General features: G+C 32.9%; 2 protein-coding genes and 1 pseudogene across 8 annotated transcripts; 1 reads left to right on the forward strand and 2 right to left on the reverse strand.

Annotated features, from left to right (window-relative positions):
* Positions 1 to 25: 25 nt before the first annotated feature.
* Positions 26 to 11,720, reverse strand: LOC142522975 (uncharacterized). 4 transcript variants are annotated; one of them, XM_075626593.1, is made up of 9 exons: positions 11,164 to 11,706; positions 10,296 to 10,485; positions 9,935 to 10,080; positions 9,717 to 9,855; positions 9,067 to 9,141; positions 8,660 to 8,781; positions 8,493 to 8,568; positions 8,333 to 8,392; positions 26 to 458 (listed from the first exon to the last, which is right to left on the reverse strand). In XM_075626593.1, the coding sequence occupies exons 2-9, from the start codon at positions 10,431 to 10,433 to the stop codon at positions 330 to 332; spliced, it is 885 nt and encodes a 294-aa protein (XP_075482708.1). In that variant the 5' UTR covers positions 10,434 to 10,485; positions 11,164 to 11,706; the 3' UTR covers positions 26 to 329. The 4 variants fall into 4 exon arrangements, with proteins under 4 accessions (XP_075482708.1, XP_075482710.1, XP_075482711.1 ...); XM_075626595.1 differs by having other exon boundaries at positions 9,717 to 9,756; positions 9,826 to 9,855; positions 9,935 to 10,023; positions 10,296 to 11,704; XM_075626596.1 differs by having other exon boundaries at positions 8,689 to 8,781; positions 10,296 to 11,720.
* Positions 11,721 to 13,246: 1,526 nt separating this feature from the next.
* LOC142522071 (transcription termination factor MTEF18, mitochondrial-like) lies at positions 13,247 to 14,509 on the forward strand (annotated as a pseudogene).
* A 99-nt stretch (positions 14,510 to 14,608) lies between these two features.
* LOC142522474 (BTB/POZ domain and ankyrin repeat-containing protein NPR1-like) lies at positions 14,609 to 17,990 on the reverse strand. Of its 4 annotated transcripts, XM_075625897.1 has the most exons (6): positions 17,873 to 17,990; positions 17,526 to 17,742; positions 16,694 to 17,302; positions 15,713 to 16,466; positions 15,413 to 15,607; positions 14,609 to 15,083 (listed from the first exon to the last, which is right to left on the reverse strand). In XM_075625897.1, exons 3-6 carry the CDS (start codon positions 17,219 to 17,221, stop codon positions 14,839 to 14,841), a joined length of 1,722 nt encoding a protein of 573 aa, XP_075482012.1. In that variant the 5' UTR covers positions 17,222 to 17,302; positions 17,526 to 17,742; positions 17,873 to 17,990; the 3' UTR covers positions 14,609 to 14,838. The 4 variants fall into 4 exon arrangements, with proteins under 4 accessions (XP_075482012.1, XP_075482014.1, XP_075482013.1 ...); XM_075625899.1 differs by having other exon boundaries at positions 16,694 to 17,347; positions 17,526 to 17,952; XM_075625898.1 differs by having other exon boundaries at positions 17,369 to 17,952.

A 17,990-nucleotide genomic window follows, 5' to 3' on the forward strand; every position in this document is an offset into this window, starting at 1 on the left:
ATATGGCTTGGCACCTTGATATCTAATTTTTGCCGAGGGAATTTTCCAAATCTAGCCTAGTTCAATGTTGTCCCTTGGATGAAAATGTACAGAAGTGGGAAGACATTTAATGCCGCAGATGAACTTAACGAAACTACGTTAAAAACAGAACTATATTATGTTGGAGAAAACAAAAGTGGTATGTCGTAACCGTTTACTGTATATTGAGTTCCAACAAATGTTGAAATCTGGATGTCTGTCTGTATATCATTTCCTGTTTTCTGCATATGCTCCAGGTCCACGAGAAAAATGGAGAAAATCTAAAGACACTATATCTTCTAGAGAACTCGTCACGTTTTCTTTGCTATAGTCTTTTTCAACCCATTGATAATCTTCCCGAACCACATCAAGTTCATGATTGCAAGTGCAGAGGGTGTACCGTGTACCAAAAGAAAACCAATGATGTGCATCTGCATAACCTGCAAGAGAGTATGGATTCAACAATTTACGAAAATAATTGAAAAACTGGCTCATGCGTACCAAATTACTTGGAAAAGAACGTGCCGGATTACAGAGGGACTAATTCATGCGTCATCAAAAGTACAGAGAAAAATAATGCAATTAGGCAAGTATGAATTTAGAGCCATAGGTCATCTCCAACCCATAAATCTATTTTGGTTTAATTTCTGCACCAAAATAGTGCAGTTTCTGCATCAAATATAATATTCATCTCCAACTTATTTACTTCAAATCTTACATTAAAAAGTATATTCCTAAAATATTTTTTTGTTTACTATTTATTTATAAATTTAATAATATAATTATAATTAATGTTAATATTAGTATTATAGTTATAATTTTATTTTTATTAATAGTTAAATTTATTTATTTGATTCTTATATATATTAACTCTAATATTTATAATACGAATTAATACAAATGCTTCATTATTAAAATTGACATAATTTTAATATAGATAAATTTATTTTTAGAACTTAACATGAATCCAAATTCAAACATCTGAACAACTATGTTCCTCCCACAAATAATCAATTAAAGCATTTCGTAGTGCATAGTGAGCATCTTTGTCTTTTATCCTTTTATATCGAGCGAGAAATTCTTGAAATATGATATTCTCATCGACAACCATTTCTACATCCGGAGTTGGTGCTTCTCTCATATCTTCAATGGGTGCGCTAAGGTTACGTTCATCTTCGATAATCATATTGTGTATTATAATACATGCTGCCATTATATCATGTAAATGATGTTTCTTCCAAGCACGTGCTGGAGATGCCACAATCGCAAATCGAGATTGGAGAATATCAAATGCACGCTCCACGTCTTTTCTGCAGGACTCTTGTTTCATTGCAAAATATTTCTTTTTTGGACCGTGTGGATCGTGGATAGATTGTACAATAGTTGACCATTTAGGATAAATACCATCAGTCAAGTAATATCATGTATCATATTCTTTTCCTCCAATTGTATAATGAGCTCGAGGGGCAATATCTTGTGCGATGTTGGAAAATAGATTGGACGATCCCAAAACATTTAAGTCATTATTGAATCCGGGCATACTGCTTCTAAAATTATTGTTGGAGAACCACTACGACCTGCATATTGACCCGCCCAAGCCGTTGGACAATTTTTCCACTTCCAATGCATGCAATCAAGACTTCCCAACATTCCAGGGAATCCGCGTTGTTTACCAATATAAAGTAACCTGGCAACATCATTGGCAGTAAGAGATCTCAAGTATCGCTCAGCAAAAACTTCCACCACGGCTCGATAGCCCGAGACGCCCCACACTATCACTTCTTTGTGTGAAGTAAATATCATGATTCTTTACTTCATCAACTATACGAAGAAAAAGATTTCGAGACATTCGAAATCTCTGTCGGAACATTGCTTCGTTATATCTTGGGTTATCGGCAAAGTAATCGTTGAACAGATTACGGTCGGCAATTTCCCGATCACGGTGAATTACTATATGACCTGGAATTGAACCTCCGTGTGTGACTTCTTGCTCTTGGTGGATAATGTAGGTAGCAACCAACTGTTGATCTTGTGCTACAATATTCAATATTGCAATTCGTGTATTATCCAAATTCTCAAAATCATCCATCCAATTAATAGGTGTTTCATCTTCATTATCAGACAATGAAGATGAACTAGAGGATGATGCGTGAAATTGGAAATGAGAATTCATTTTCAAGTTTGTGAGAGCGTAGAATGTGGTGCGAGAATCTAGGCTATTTCGTCGCATTATATAATAATTAATCAAAAAATATGACCTTTGGATGAAATTGCCTTATCTACAATCTGTCGGTTGAATTAGATTGTGTTATCTACAACCTCATCAGTATTATGACCGTTGGATGAGATTACATCTAATCTTGCCCGTTAGATGAGATTACAATCTTATCATCATCTTGACCGTTGGATGAGACTGCCTTATATAGAATCTGGCCGTTGGATTGGATTGTATCGAATGCCTTTAAGGTAATCTTGGATCTCTCCAAATGTGGATAAACAAACCACTGTTTATAACATGATTTATCTCTGGATCTTTTAGTCGATTTTCAAGGTCTTCAATTTGAGTTTTGATTAATTTAATTTTCTTTTTTAAGATTTTTAAATAATTTGCAGATGGTATGATATAATCAAATGGATGATCATAAATATAATCGTATAACATAAACTTACATAAATCTTGATGAAATGATGAAACTCGAAACTGAAGTACTGGAGAAAACTTTGGAACTCTTATTATCAGAGAGAGTAGTAGAGAATATTTTGGTGTGTATTATTCCAGGTTTCAGAGGTATATCTAACAAGAATTTCTTTAGATGTATTATCTATTTTTTGTTTAAGCATTCCTCCATATCTAATATCAGAGGAGCCTGTTTCAACTATTTTAAATGCTTCAGGATTAGCAATAGATAAACAAGGGAGTTCTTTAACTCTTTCTTTTATTTTTTGTATTGCCAAAGTATGACTATTAGTCCATGGCTGAGAATTTTTCTTTAACCTTTGAAATAATAATTTACAATCTTGTGCGAGATCTTTATAAAAATCTCCTATATAATTAAGACTTCCAAGAAATCTCTGTAGTTGATTTACATCAGTGATTTTATCTGGAAATTTATCAGCAAAAACAATTGCTCTTTCAATAGGAATCATTATTCCATTTTCTATATAATGTCCTAAAAATTTTATCTTAGTTTGGAAAAGTTTTACTTTTTTCTGATTTACTGCTAATCCAGTTTTTTTAGTAACTTGAATAAAAATATTAAGATGTTTAAAATGCTGATCAATATTATCAGAATAAATAAGAACATCATCTATGTAAACTATGATATAATCAATATAGGAATTATAAATTTCATTCATTATATTTTGAAATTCCATTGGAGCATTTTTTAATCCAAATGTCATTACATTCCATTCATAATGTCCAAATGGTACAGTAAAAGCTGTTTTGTAATTATCTTCTTCTTTTAAAAGAATTTGATAAAAACCTGATTTTAAATCGAATGAAGAGAATATTTTTCCTTTAAATAATCTATTTAATAGATCTCTTTTATTTGGTAATGGATGCTTTATCCATTTTAATGCTTTATTAAGCGGTTTATAATTAATAACAAGTCTAGGAGCTCCTCTTTCTATTTCAGCTGCATTTTCTACATAGAAAGCTGGACAACTCCAAGGACTATTACTTGGTCTAATTAATTCTTTTTTAAGGAGATTATCAATTTCTTCTTTGCAATAATTTAAAAGTCTAGACCTCATTGCAATAGGCCTGGCTTTTGTAGGAATTTTATCCTCAGAAAAATCATATGTATGGAAGACTAATATTTTATTATTCCAAAAAGCATTAGGAACATCTGCACATATCTCTTTAGATATGGTTTCTGAAATAATTTTTATTTTTTCTTGGATTTTATTATAATTTATTTTTTTTTAATATTTTTAAAAAGAACTTCATCTCTTAATGAAGTAACAAAATTTTCTTTATTAGTCACAATTTTTTGCAAAATATTGATAGATTTTGTAACTAGTATTGTTGTAAATGGAAAAAATAAATCATTTCCTTTGATGTTGGTATATAACCTTTTTTCATTAATTTTATTAATGGGAAACGGCATTTGAAAAAATGATGTTCCTAAAATAACAGGAGTAGATATATTTTTAATAAGAATAAAAGTAGTATTTAAACAAACACCAGAATTACATATTGCCACATCGGACAATTTGTAATTTACTATGAGAGGTTGTTTATTAGCAGCTGTTATGAACTGAGTGGTCTTTTTATAATATTTAGAAGGAACAATTCCTTCACTGATGCAATTTACATCAGCTCATGTATCTAATAATGCTTCAATCGTAATTTTAAATTTTTTATTAATAATTAATGTTACTTTTGAGTACCATTTTTGAGAAATAATCTGATCAATTTTATTGATCCAAATCATTTGATTTATTTCATTATTATTGTCATCTTTGGATAAATTTTCTTCTTCTTCATCAGAAGTAGAATCTTTTTCCCAAATATGATTATTATTAATACTAAGAGTATTTACTCTTTTTTTTAAATATTTGATCTCAGATTTGATCTGATCTATTTCTCTTTTAATTCGGATATTGTAGGTTCTCTTTCTTTTTGTTTAGCTTTTTCTAATATTTTATTATAAGAATATAATTCATATTCTTGTATAGTATTTTGTACAAGTTTAGTTGGCTTATGATTTGCCATATTTAAATAATGTTCTATAGCTTTTCTTTTTTCTATAGGGTCTTTTATTTGATCTATAAGATCTAAAATGAAAGTTTCTTCATTTGATATAACATTTATTTCTAATCACATAAAATTTATGAGACATGTATCACAATCACAATCTGGTTTACAGATTTTTTCTTCTGATATTTCAGAATTATTATCTGAAATATTGTTAGAATATTCAGAGAATTCATTATCAATAATATTGATATAAAAATCTTTTTGTTTTAGATTTTTTCTTTATTAGGAAGAATATTTATTAATGATTCTTTTAAATCATTATTTATATTAAGATTATTAATATTTTTGTTAACATAGCACTTATTAGCCTTATGTCCAATTTTTCCACATTTCAGCATACTGGAACTTTAGTAGAATCATTTTTTATAGGTTTTTTAAATCTTTTCTTTGAATATTTTTTAGATTTTTCTTTATCTTTTAGATAATGTTTCTTCATTTTAAAAGGAAATCTTTTTTTTTTCTTATCTCTTTTAGGATATTGTATTGGTTGAAAGCCTATTTGCTCACAAAAGTCACCAATAATATTTCGATTTTCTTCTTTTTGCATATCAAGCTGCCTTTTTAGCTTGATATCATTACAAAGATTTATTCCTTCAGCAGTTATTTCTGCAGATAAATCTCCATAAGTAAGAATACTCCAATCCATAGAGTTTGTTGGAGATTTAGATTTTAATCTATTTTTAACTCTTTCAGCAAAAAGAACTGGAAGTCCAGAAATAAATTTTTCTTTCCAGAAATTTGCATTGCAATCATTTCTAGTTAAAATCTTTGTCATAAACACATCTTTATACCATCTAAATTCAGATAGTGTTGGACATCTCAAATTCATTAATTGTTCTTGAGATCTATCTAATTGAAGTTCATTAGCTCCAATAAAATTAGATAGAATGATATAAATCAGTGTATTAACTGCATCAGACTCTTTTCGTCCATTAAGATCAATTATGGAAGAGTTAATAATTTTATTTTTTGCTTCTTTTGAGATATAAAAATCCCACCAACCTTGAAGTTGGTCAGTAAAACCAGTAATAATGGCTTGGGCAATTTGCCTATCATTATTACCTTTTATTTTTGCGGCAGAAGAGTATATTAACATTTGTTTAATAACAGTTTTAATCTGATATTCAGATTTACCATCTATGTTTCATTCAGTAATAGCCTCACCGTTAAACTGAACATAATCTTTCTTTTCTTCAATTTGAAGATCAATAGGTGTTGCCTTTTTATAAAAAAGTTTTACAATTGATACTTTATGCATTTTATTAATCTGCATTTCATCTTCAGAGGAACTTGAAGAATTTTCAAGTTGTTCATCTTTGGTAATAACCGAAATAGAACCCTTTTCTTTTATATTTATTTTTTGTAATCTGTCTATTAGACCTTCCATAAAATTTTCGTCTTTTTTAGAACTTAAAAGAAACTTTTCTTGTTTAAGATTAGGAGTAGGTTTTATCATCAAAGTTTTTGAACTTTCTCCGCAAGAAATTTCTTGTTTAGATTTAGATAAAATCTCTTCTATTCTTGTAGTTTGATTTCTTAAAGAATGTGAAGTTAAATTGGTAAAATTATTTTGCTGAATTATATGGTCAAAATTACCATTTCCTAACTCGGATTTTATAGGAGCAGCAACTATTTCTTTGTTGCCCTTTTTAATTTGTAGAGTAGTAAATGGAGGATGAATCTCAAAGGATTATTCTCCTGTTTCATGAACATATAATTTATATGTTGATTCAAGAGTATTATTAAAGTTTGTAATTTTTACTTTTATGTGGCAAGTTTTTATTCGTAATTGTACTGTAGCTAGTTTGTATTGCTCTATTTAAGGAGTGGACTCCCTTTGTGATCCACACACCAAAATATTCTCTACTACTCTCGTTGATAATAAGAGTTCCAAAGTTTTCTCCAGTACTTCAGTTTCGAGTTTCATCATTTCATCAAGATTTATGTAAGTTTATGTAATACGATTATATTTATGATCCTCCATTTGATTATATCATGCCGTCTGCAAATTATTTGAAAATCTTAAAAAAGAAAATTAAATTAATCAAAACTCAATTTTGCAGACGACATGATATAATCAAATGGAGGATCATAAATATAATCGTATAACATAAACTTACATAAATCTTGATGAAATGATGAAACTCGAAATTGAAGTACTTGATGAAGTAAAGAATCATGATATTTACTGCACACAAAGAAGTGAAAGTGTGGGGCGTCTCGGGCTATCGACTATTCAAAAAAAAAACTGATGTTTTGCGAATTTTAGCTTATGCATTACCCGCGGATGCTACGGATGAATATATCAAAATTGGAGAGTCAACTGCAATTCAATGCATGCAACGCTTTTGTCGAGCCGTGGTGGAAGTTTTTGCTGAGCGATACTTGAGATCTCCTACTGCCAATGATATTGCCATGTTACTTTATATTGGTAAACAACGTGGATTCCCTGGAATGTTGGGAAGTCTTGATTGCATGCATTGGAAGTGGAAAAATTGTTCAACGGCTTGGGCGGGTCAATATGCAGGTCGTAGTGGTTCTCCAACAATAATTTTAGAAGCAGTAGCTGACTACGATCTTTGGATATGACATGCATATTTTGGTATGCCCAGATTCAATAATGACTTAAATATTTTGGGATCGTCTAATCTATTTTCCAACATTGCACAAAGTATTGCCCCTCGAGCTCATTATACAATTGTAGGAAAAGAATATGATACAGGATATTACTTGGCTGATGGTATTTATCCTAAATGGTCAACTATTGTACAATCTATCAACGTTCCACACGGTCCAAAAAAGAAATATTTTGCAATGAAACAAGAGTCCTGTAGAAAAGACGTGGAGCGTGCATTTGGTGATCTCCAATCTCGATTTGCGATTGTGGCATCTCCAGCACGTGCTTGGAAGAAACATCATTTACATGATATAATGACAGCATGTATTATAATGCACAATATGATTATCGAAGATGAACGTGACCTTAGCGCACCCATTGAAGATATGAGAGAAGCACCAACTCCGAATGTAGAAATGGTTGTCGATGAAATATCATACTTCAAGAATTTCTCGCTCGATATAAAAGGATAAAAGACAAAGATGCTCACTATGCACTACGAAATGCTTTAATTGATCATTTGTGGGAGGAATATAGTTGTTCAGATGTTTGAATTTGGATTCATGTTAATTTCTAAAAATAAATTATTTGTATTAAAATTATGTCAATTTTAATAATGAAGCATTTGTATTAATTCGTATTATAAATATTATAGTTAATATATATAAGAATCAAATAAATAAATTTAACTATTAATAAAAATAAAATTATAACTATAATACTAATATTAACATTAATTATAATTATATTGTTAAATTTATAAATAAATAGTAAACAAAAAGAATATTCTAGGAATATACTTTTTAATGTAAGATTTGAAGTAAATGGGTTGGAGATGAATGTTATATTTGATACAGAAACTGCAGTATTTTGGTGCAAAAACTGCACCAAAATAGATTTATGGGTTGAAGATGGCCTAAGAAAACCACTACCTGATCATGGTGGAGGTAAACATGGTAGAACATAAAAACAAACAAGACAATTCTCGCCACCTGCAGTTCAAACAAGTATGATTATTTATAAGTATACTTGAAACAATGGCTCTCCATTGCAAAGAAATAAGCAGTTGCAGGGTTCGATAGGACAACGCACCAACCAAGCAAAAAATATCACAACGCCATTGATCAGATACGCGTTGGATTTCTTCAACCCAGCAATATCTAGATACCTACAGCAAGAGGCCCCCATAACTTCATCAAGAAAATAATCAGACCGGCACAATATCAAGGGTGTTTTTTTCCGACATCCAAAAAACCAGCCATCTCATGTTGATCTCTGGGGTTGTCACCTCGGATAGCAGCACCATGAACGTGTAAAGCTGCCCCTCTCCAGTAAACATGGAATATGCCACAGCAATCTCTGAAAGAGTGTGATGGACTATCTGAACTCACAAAAGCAACACAACTGTCAAGGTCTACACTATATTTTGTATGGAATTTCACAGTTAATGCTCTATAGACAAAAATAGGGTTAATTTCTATGGTGCATTTTCAACACAAAATGTATATGGTGGTTATAGACAATAGACGAAAAATCCAGATGCCACTACGATTTGGCCAGCATGAAACAGCATATACTTAGTTTAGTGTAGAGAGAGAGAGAGAGAGAGAGCATTATCAACCCATAAAACAAATTAAATAGCTCTTCTTGAATGAAATGCACTTACGTACTCCAGTCCACCCAAAGAAGGATACAGCCAACAAATCATTCCGAGGTCTGAAATGAAGTACCCAACAGATACCTGCAAAAAGTTGCACACGAAGCTTAAATAGATGAATATGATAGCTCGCCTCATTAATAAAGCACCAGAACAAATTATATAAAAATCAAGGGCCTACAATTTCTAGGCTTCCAAAATTGTTGCAGGGACAGACTACTAATTTAGTTTTAAAATCTTCAACATCAAATTTCAAAGATTGGAAATCAAACAAATGGCCTACATGCATAACGCCTTTCATTTGCACAACAATCATAAACATATGACGGACTGAGTTCATTGATAGTCGAGGTTATAGGATTGCTTTTATAAATTTGGCATTTAAAATTTTCATCTTTTTATCTCCCTTAGGCCTTTGGTGGTATTGCTAAAATTTTTGCTCATGATATAGTCAATTACTAGTTGTCTTTTCTAACATCTCATAGATGCAGCCATGCCAAAAAATAACTCCATAAGAGTTATTAATTATAAGGAAATGCATATAAAGCTCACCGTTCCAAGCGATGTTCTCAGAATCACCAAAAAGAGCGATCAACTTAAGAAAATAATCCAAATCAGAATCCCTATGCAAGTTAAAATAAGCTATAGGCCGTCCTTACCCCAAGACTAACCGTTGAGAGAGTTGAATTCCGGAATGTAATAAGACCAATAGATTGGTGATCAGAGAAGAGATCGGACCAGAACACAAAATACAAGGACATGGTTGATATAAAAATGGCATGAAGAGTGGAAACACCACTGCAGGAAAGTCAAGTACAAAGAGCGTCGGAGGAACATAAAAACACGACATAAAGATGAAGAGCTAGTGTATATTCACCGATTGTTCCAATCTATTCGTTGAATCTTTGTGAGGCCATTATAAGTCCTCAAGTAAAAAGAGCTGGTGAGCTGAGTCAGATAATACACCTGTTGGAGGGCCAAACCAATTGTCGAACTCACAAGAAAAGACCGATAGCAGAAACACTTTAGTTGGGAAAATATGGAATTCATTTTGTGAATCAATATAACTTTATTGCTACTAACTGATTAAGTTTGCAACATGTACTTCTAAATTAAAAAATCTATGCAGTAGGTCAAAAAGGCACCCTGGTGAGTATCTCCATATTAATGAAGTAAATGATATGATCTTTCCAAACAACTATAAGCAATTAAAAAGGAACTAAAAATCTAAAACTCACCAATTTGAACACCAGAATGCCACCAAGAACAGCAGTGTAAGGAATAAGAGGATCGGCGAGTAAGTAATATTTTACCAGCACCTCAGCTTTATTTTGATAAGATTTAAATGCCAAAACTTTCCTCGGAGAAACTCCCATTATAGCAAGCTATAGGACCACGTGTTGATTTTTTCTAGGACATAATAATTCTCTACTTTCCGGGAAATAGGTTCAAAAATATACATTAAAGTTACCCAGACTATATTAGAAAATGAAGGGAGAGCATAGTTTTTGCTTTCCACGAATCAGCCCTACAAAGAGTTGAGAACAACAAAGAGCCAAAGAACACACTATGTTAATTTTAAGATGCAGGCTTGTTACCCTTTGCAAAATTTTGGGTTATTAATGACTTTTTATAACATAAAAAAGACAAGTTTGAGTAGTTCATGCTTCAGGAAAATGCATTTAAATATTACTGTAAAAGCTTAAAATTAACCACATTTCAAATATTATACAAGCGTCTAGAAAGATCCCCAAATATTGTACATCTAGATGAAGTGCCACGCATTCTAAGCATCATTATGATACTCCAAATCCATATGCTCAGCAAGGGATGAAAAAAGCACTTATCATCCAGAGAATGAACAAGCCAAAGGTGAAACTTCTGTTTAAATGGGACATCTATAAATCCCAAGTCGTCGAATATTTTGATGGGACAATCATATCTTGAATTCACACAAAAATTGTTCTATCCAAATCATGGTGGGAACACGTATCCATCGTCTCCAAATCACGAAGGCAAATGCACCCGAATGTAAAATACCCAAATAAGCCAAGAGATCTAAAACTGACTGCAATAAATTAGTTACATAAAAAGAGTCGACTTTACCTATCAGTCCACAGATCAAAATACCCAACAGCAGATTTCAAGAAATTAAACAAACCCACTAATCGCATTTCAGATGGCAATACCGATGATGATTTTCTCGCTCTCTTCTCATGAAAATGTTGGTTTATTGTGTGTGCTCTTTCTGGGTTAGGAAGACAAGAAAACCTCAACGGAACCGACCAATGAAGAAGGTAAGATGGGAATGTACAATTTTAAGAAGCCGGGAAATGAACAATTAGACTGCTCTATGAATCAATGTAGAAAAACATCAGAAAATGTGCAATTAAATGTATTTTGACCAAAAAAAAAAAAATTCCCCATTTTCCAGTACAAGCGTTGAATGCAAGGGGGCAAAAAAAAAAAACTGATCTTGGTACGGAGGTTGTTAGAGGAACAAACTCTTTTAACGTGCACTTCGTTTGCAATGCTCGTGTTCTGGTGTGCGGATCGCATGAATTTTATCTGGATTAACGTAATATCTTTCACCTTTTGGATTCGAAACATCCCTTTATCCATTAATTCATATTGATATGGAGCATTCGGATCCAATTTTTAGATTTTAAAATTTTAAATTCTATTAATGATGTGGCGATAATTTATTTTAACCCAATATCAAGAAAATAATTTCACGATCATATCAAGACAAAGAGAAAAGCACGTGTAATAAGCCTTTTATGTGCATGCATCCACATGCACAAAACCATTTCCATGAACTTATATATATATATAAACTAGAAATGTATAAGTGCGATCCACGTAGATAATTAATAATAAAATATATAATAATGAGATTTAAATAATGTTTAAAATCGAATAACATATTGTTTATGAGTTTTTATCAATCTAAATATATATAAAACATAAAAAATGAAAATATATTATGACAATAAATCATATATATTCAATTATTCATATGATACTTTCAATCCGCGTGATTATAACATAACGACAACTCTCTTAAATTAGAAAATATATTTTTCATCCAAATATAATTCATAATGAAAAATAATAAAAATAATATAATAGTGAATTTTATCAAAACCAAAATCACTATGTATTTAAATGGAGTAAATATAGACAAAAGATAGTCAAATAAAACTATCTTAATTAACTAAATTATCATAATAATGTTAAAATAAAACGACTAAACATTTATTAAATTAAATATCAATTGTGATTGTGCTAAATAAAATAGATATATAAATAAGATAACATACAAAATTTTATGAGACGGCCCACGAGTCATTTCGTGAGACGAATCTACTATTTGATTCACTAATGAAAAAGTATTATTTTTTATGACAAAAATATTAATTATTATTGTAAATACGGGTAGAGTTTACTAATTTCACGGAAAACACATTATGAACATTGATTTTAAATTTGCAAATGCGTGTAGCCACAACAATGTAGACATATTATGATTTAAATGCATATAATATTTCCAACAATGTTAAATAAAAATAATAAGCACAAAAACATCCGCAAACATTAAAAAATATATATAAGAAAAAAAATAGTATCACAAAAACAAAATGACATATTTAAATTAAAAAATACGATGCTTCTTAGTTCATATTTAAAAATCAACTTTTTTATAAAAGTGATGTATTTATATGTAAAATAAAAGAAAATATAAGATAAAAAAACATTAAATATTCATTAGCAACCATGAAAAAATCAACTCATTTTAGCAACCAATTTTAGTAGCAACAAAGAAAAATCATTGGTAAATTGATGAATTCAATATGCATTAATGTCCAAAGTCAATTAAGATTTAAGATGTACAATGAATTACCAAAAGAACCCATTAAAAAAAGCATTGATTTAATTTGCTAACTTAAATGAACGAGGGTATATTAAAAAATTCACAATTAGAAGTCATATATTTATATGTATGTTAGATAAATTGATTAAAAAATATGACGAAATATTTTTTTTAAAATTCTATATATTGAATTAGGTAAAAATGCAAACATCTTTTTTTTCCCAAAAATTGGGACAGAGGCCGTGCCTTGGAAAATCATATCATGTTTACAAGTCTCTTTTGAGCTTAAAGTTGCTGATTTCTGTATCTCAGCTAATGCGAGGGATTTCTTCTGCATATTTTGAATTAATCCAATCATCATTCAAAGTATCGCTGGCCGAGTCCCGGAATATCCATGTTCGTTCAAAGAAGTAGCAAAAGGGTTTGTTCAGAAATGATTTCCCTGTCAATAATCGCTTCCTGTCCACTGCTTTGACTGAAAAAGTGCTTCCTTTTGGTGCATCCCATTAGCTCATAAGTTATCAAGAATCCAACAATTGCATGCTTTGGAACCTACCTTAAAAGTGGTCCCAAGCTTCCTGTCAACTAAGCCGTGGTTCAGTCTCGAAAATGTCTCTGTTGAAGGATCTGGGAAACATGTCTACGTATTCGTTGGTCCACTGCTTAAATTAGGCCTTAACATGAATGAGGTTTATGCTTTATTCCTGAAGAATCAGTTGCTGTCTAGAAAGTGTGCCAAGAATTTCTGGAAGGCATTGCATTTCCTTTTTGAGATTGGGATGGGACCAGAAAATATTGCCATGATTTTATCCAAGCAAATGAAACTATTGGGTTCTCAGTCTCTAAAAGGACCAAAGACCGCGTTGAGGAATTTCGATGGAGATAAGCACAGTTTATGTCAAACTTCAATAATGGAGGACCCTTCAACGTTTTTTAACTATGATTTTAAATCACAGATCCCCAGTGCTAACGAAGGGGATGCCAGAAATCCAAACAACTATTTTGAGAAGAAATTTTTTTTACTCAGAATTGGTAATGCAGAAAATTCAGATGAGATGGTGAAAGCTCTTAAACGGTTCGGAGGCAGGGGAGACCAGTTTCAAGAGAGATTTGATTGCTTGGTGCAAGCTGGTTTGGACTTGAAGGCTGTATGATCAATGGTGAAACAGGCCTCGGCACTTCTAAACCAGACCAAAGATGTTCTAGAGAAAAAGATCTGTTTGAAGAACTACTTGGGGTACCCATTGGATTATTGCGAGTTTTCCGTCATACCTGTGCTATGAGTGGAGAGAATTATTCTGAGATTTTCCACGTTCGTATGGCTCAGGTAAAAAGGTGCTGCAAAGCCCACTTTATCTGTGGGCACACTTCTTGCTTGTTCGGAGGCACTATTTGTAAGATATTTTGTGATTGTGCATCCAGAAGTTCCTTTTATGTGGGAAAATTTGAAAAAATCTTTGGCCTCTAGCTAAGATTATTGATGTCTGTTCCCAGTTTTAAAGCCCTTACAATCTTCTGAAAGAATCCATTGGGCAATTTCTCCACTTATTCCTCCATTTTAAAAATTTATCTTGAATCAAGCCTTTGATCCTTCTTCCATATTTCACGTTATTGCTGAACAAAAGAAATACGGAACTTATCTATTTATTACAAGAGAAATTTCTTTTCTCAGAGAACTTTCATAAAAATTTCCAAAAGGATTCTAGAATTTCATTCCTCATTCAAACGAGAATACATCAGAAATTACAATTATTCAAGTACAAATTTTGTAAGTTGGTGATAGAGGAGCACGCAGTCCCCTCTTGCTGCGTTGCACTGGAACAAAAAAGTGTTCCGAACACAGATATATACTATAAGACCCTAGCATTAGTTTAATGATCTCTGGAGGCTTGGAAAAGAGGCATCCTTTAGTGTTTCCGGGCTTTATAACGTGATGAAGATGATGACGAACAAAAGCCAGAGCGGTGCAGCTTAGCTTTGTCCTTGCTGAATGCTCGATGCACCTCATCTTTTAGTTCCATGAAACGCATGCGCTTCATTCTTTGTTCATCTGAGGTGCCCTTTTCGAGATAGACTATGTCGGGCAAGTCATCCTCCATAAACTTATCCAGTACCTGGGAGCAATGAGGAAAATAGCGCCTGCCCAATTGAACTGACGCTGTACTTTGTTAGCAAAAGCCCAAGAACTTTATATGCGGAAAAAAAATTGGCATACAACTTTTGGCTAGAGATGGTTGAAGCGGCATTGCTTCTTTGTTCCAAAAGACCAACGTATACTACTATACTTGATTTTACAGTTACGTACAGCAAGTCGAGGAAAGAGAATCGTCTTCATGAATTCAAGCAGTTGTATAAACTAACAACCTTGCTGCACTTTCCGTAGTAAAGATATTATCAAATTCAACAAAACCGTCAGCAGCTAATTTATATCATGCCTATGCCAAATCACCTCGAGATGAGAAAAAATCAAGCTATTTATACCTGTTCTGGAGAGAGTATCTATTCTCGAAAGGATCCTCTTGTTCTGACTAATGGGTGTCTCATTCAAATCAACTTCCACCAAGTTCCCGTCCGAGCATCTTGATGACAAGAGACCAGCAAGCTCAGATGTCTCAGCATGAGCTATTTCCATAGCTAGCTTAGCTTCTGTCGGGAAAAACATTCGTGCAAACGACACTGTCAAGTACAAATCAAAGAATACAGTGAGATACAAGCAAAAGAGCAGGACCGTAACAAATTAATGCAATGGTTTTGAATGAAACATAACATATAGAAAGTTACCTCTGTCTTCAAGGCAGAGCAATTTCACATGCAGATCATCAACCATTTCTAGAGAGAAGAACGAAGCATCCCCAGACATTGGATTCCTCCGCATTTCTCTTTCCAAAATATCTATGCACATCCAGTCTTTATTCGCTTCCCGTCCTTGCTCTCTTTTCATGTCGTAATCCTTTGGCCGTGTCAATCTCCTACAAATGCTAACAGCATCTTGTCCCTCTATCGTCAAGTCTGATACACTTGCCCCCTTGTTCAGAAGGGACATTATGATTGATGGCTCTTTTCGCCTAGCAGCAACATGGAGTACCGTATTCCCATGCACGTTCCGTAGGTTGACATCAGCCAGACTAAGGCTAAGAACCTCTGATACTATCTTGGGATCACAGTAAGCAACAACATAGTGGAGAGCATAAGATTCATCTAGTGTTATATCTGACTCTTCAAGAAAACGTCTGACGAGTTCAATATCATCCGAGTCCAATGCCTTGTGTATTCTCTTAACATTCTTCTCACGTGAAGAATCCCCTTTTGCCACGTTATTTTCCAATTCTGTAAGAGAACTATCGCGCATCGATATAATATCCTCCGCAACTTTGGATGGGAGCTGTTTCTCGATTTGTATAGTCCCAAGGTCAGATTGAGCTACTCTTTGGACAGACTGGATGAGGAGTTGACTTAATTGACAATGGAAGGCCACCGCAAGAATTGGGACGACGTCTTCTACTACAGCCTTACCAACCAAGCCAAGAAGTCGACGCTGCAATAAAGTTTCATAAACTATCTTATAATCCACGATGAAGAAAATTCCTCGTGTGTGCTCCATCCATTCAATTCAATTCAATTATAAAAATATAGGATCGAACGATTTGCTGATGAAAATAAGGCAACTCATATATTTCAAAAATATGCCATGGTTTAGATACCACATTTCAATACATACATAAAAAATTTCGAGGAATTGAGGCATATTGCTAACAGTTATACCTGAAACAGTGAAACAAGTTCCGAAACCTGAAAAATAGATGACGCGTACATCAATTCCACAGCAAAGTCGATAGCAGGTCTGCAGGCATCGTGCAAGCATGACTTTTCAACACAAGTTGATACCTCTAATGGTGAGGGCTTAAGCTTACCCGTATACAGATAGCTCAAGAAGATTATAAAAGCATCATATCCAACATTGCCGTAAGGCAACAAATCTGTCAAGCAATACTTGGACTTCTCATCTTTTCTGAAAAGATCATAAAAAAACTTACTCCTACCAGCTAATATACATCTGTGAATGGCAACACTATTGCCTTCTACCACAACATATGCATCGCTGTAATCGCTGCCGAAATCACCTAATAGTTGCTCCAAGTTACAACTTAACTTACTCAAACTGATGGTGTTGAGATTCGACCCTGTCTCCGGTCCACCGGAGGTATATACTTTATTAGTTATAGACGCACTAGATAGACGAGAAGATGACGTAAAACTGATGGATGATGATGGTTCAGCAAAATTCTCCATCACGACAAAATCTTTTTCTCGTTTAGTCTTCTTTTATATGTACCATCATATCCCGGAAAAAGATCGAAAGCGTGCAAAGGCCTGATGAAATACACCATGGAGGTCAGCTAAGCAAGCTGTCGACATCTAATTACAACAAAAAATTACCTTTTCTTATCAAGAAATCGAGCAGAAGCTTTTTCTAAAAGCAAATTGTAAAAAATGTAATAAACCCATTAAAATTTCCAGCATAACGTCATAAAGACAACAAAAAAGCAACCAAAACTTGCAGAAACTGCACGTCTTTCCAAGCGTCACAACCTACCTCTATGAAGAATAAACGCATGGATCAACATAATTGAGTTTGCGAACAAATCCGCGACAAATTTCCTGGAATTCGACTCAGAAACTGATCATCGAACAAGATCCAAACACCACCCACGAGGAAAAGAGGCATCAAACTAAAGAAAAACACAGTTGAATGAAGATGGTCCGGTCCCACGCTAGCTTGATTGAAGTTTCTTAATGGGAATCAATCAATACTGAAAGAAAACAAAAAGTTTGTTCTTTAACTATTACATATATACGCACATTAAATTATTCACGTCACAAAAACATCTCTTTTTCTTTTCAAATCATGTTCATATTTAAGAGCTATTTTTCTAAATTTACACGAAATTTGTACCAGAATTTCACATAGTGAATCTAAAATGTTCATAATTTCAGTTTTTTAAGATCAAGAAACAGACACTCAATTTCTGAGCAATTACATTTCTTCGAACGTGTGACG

Source organism: Primulina tabacum, chromosome 13, assembly GCF_025594145.1.
Source record: "Primulina tabacum isolate GXHZ01 chromosome 13, ASM2559414v2, whole genome shotgun sequence".
Lineage (NCBI taxonomy): Eukaryota > Viridiplantae > Streptophyta > Magnoliopsida > Lamiales > Gesneriaceae > Primulina > Primulina tabacum.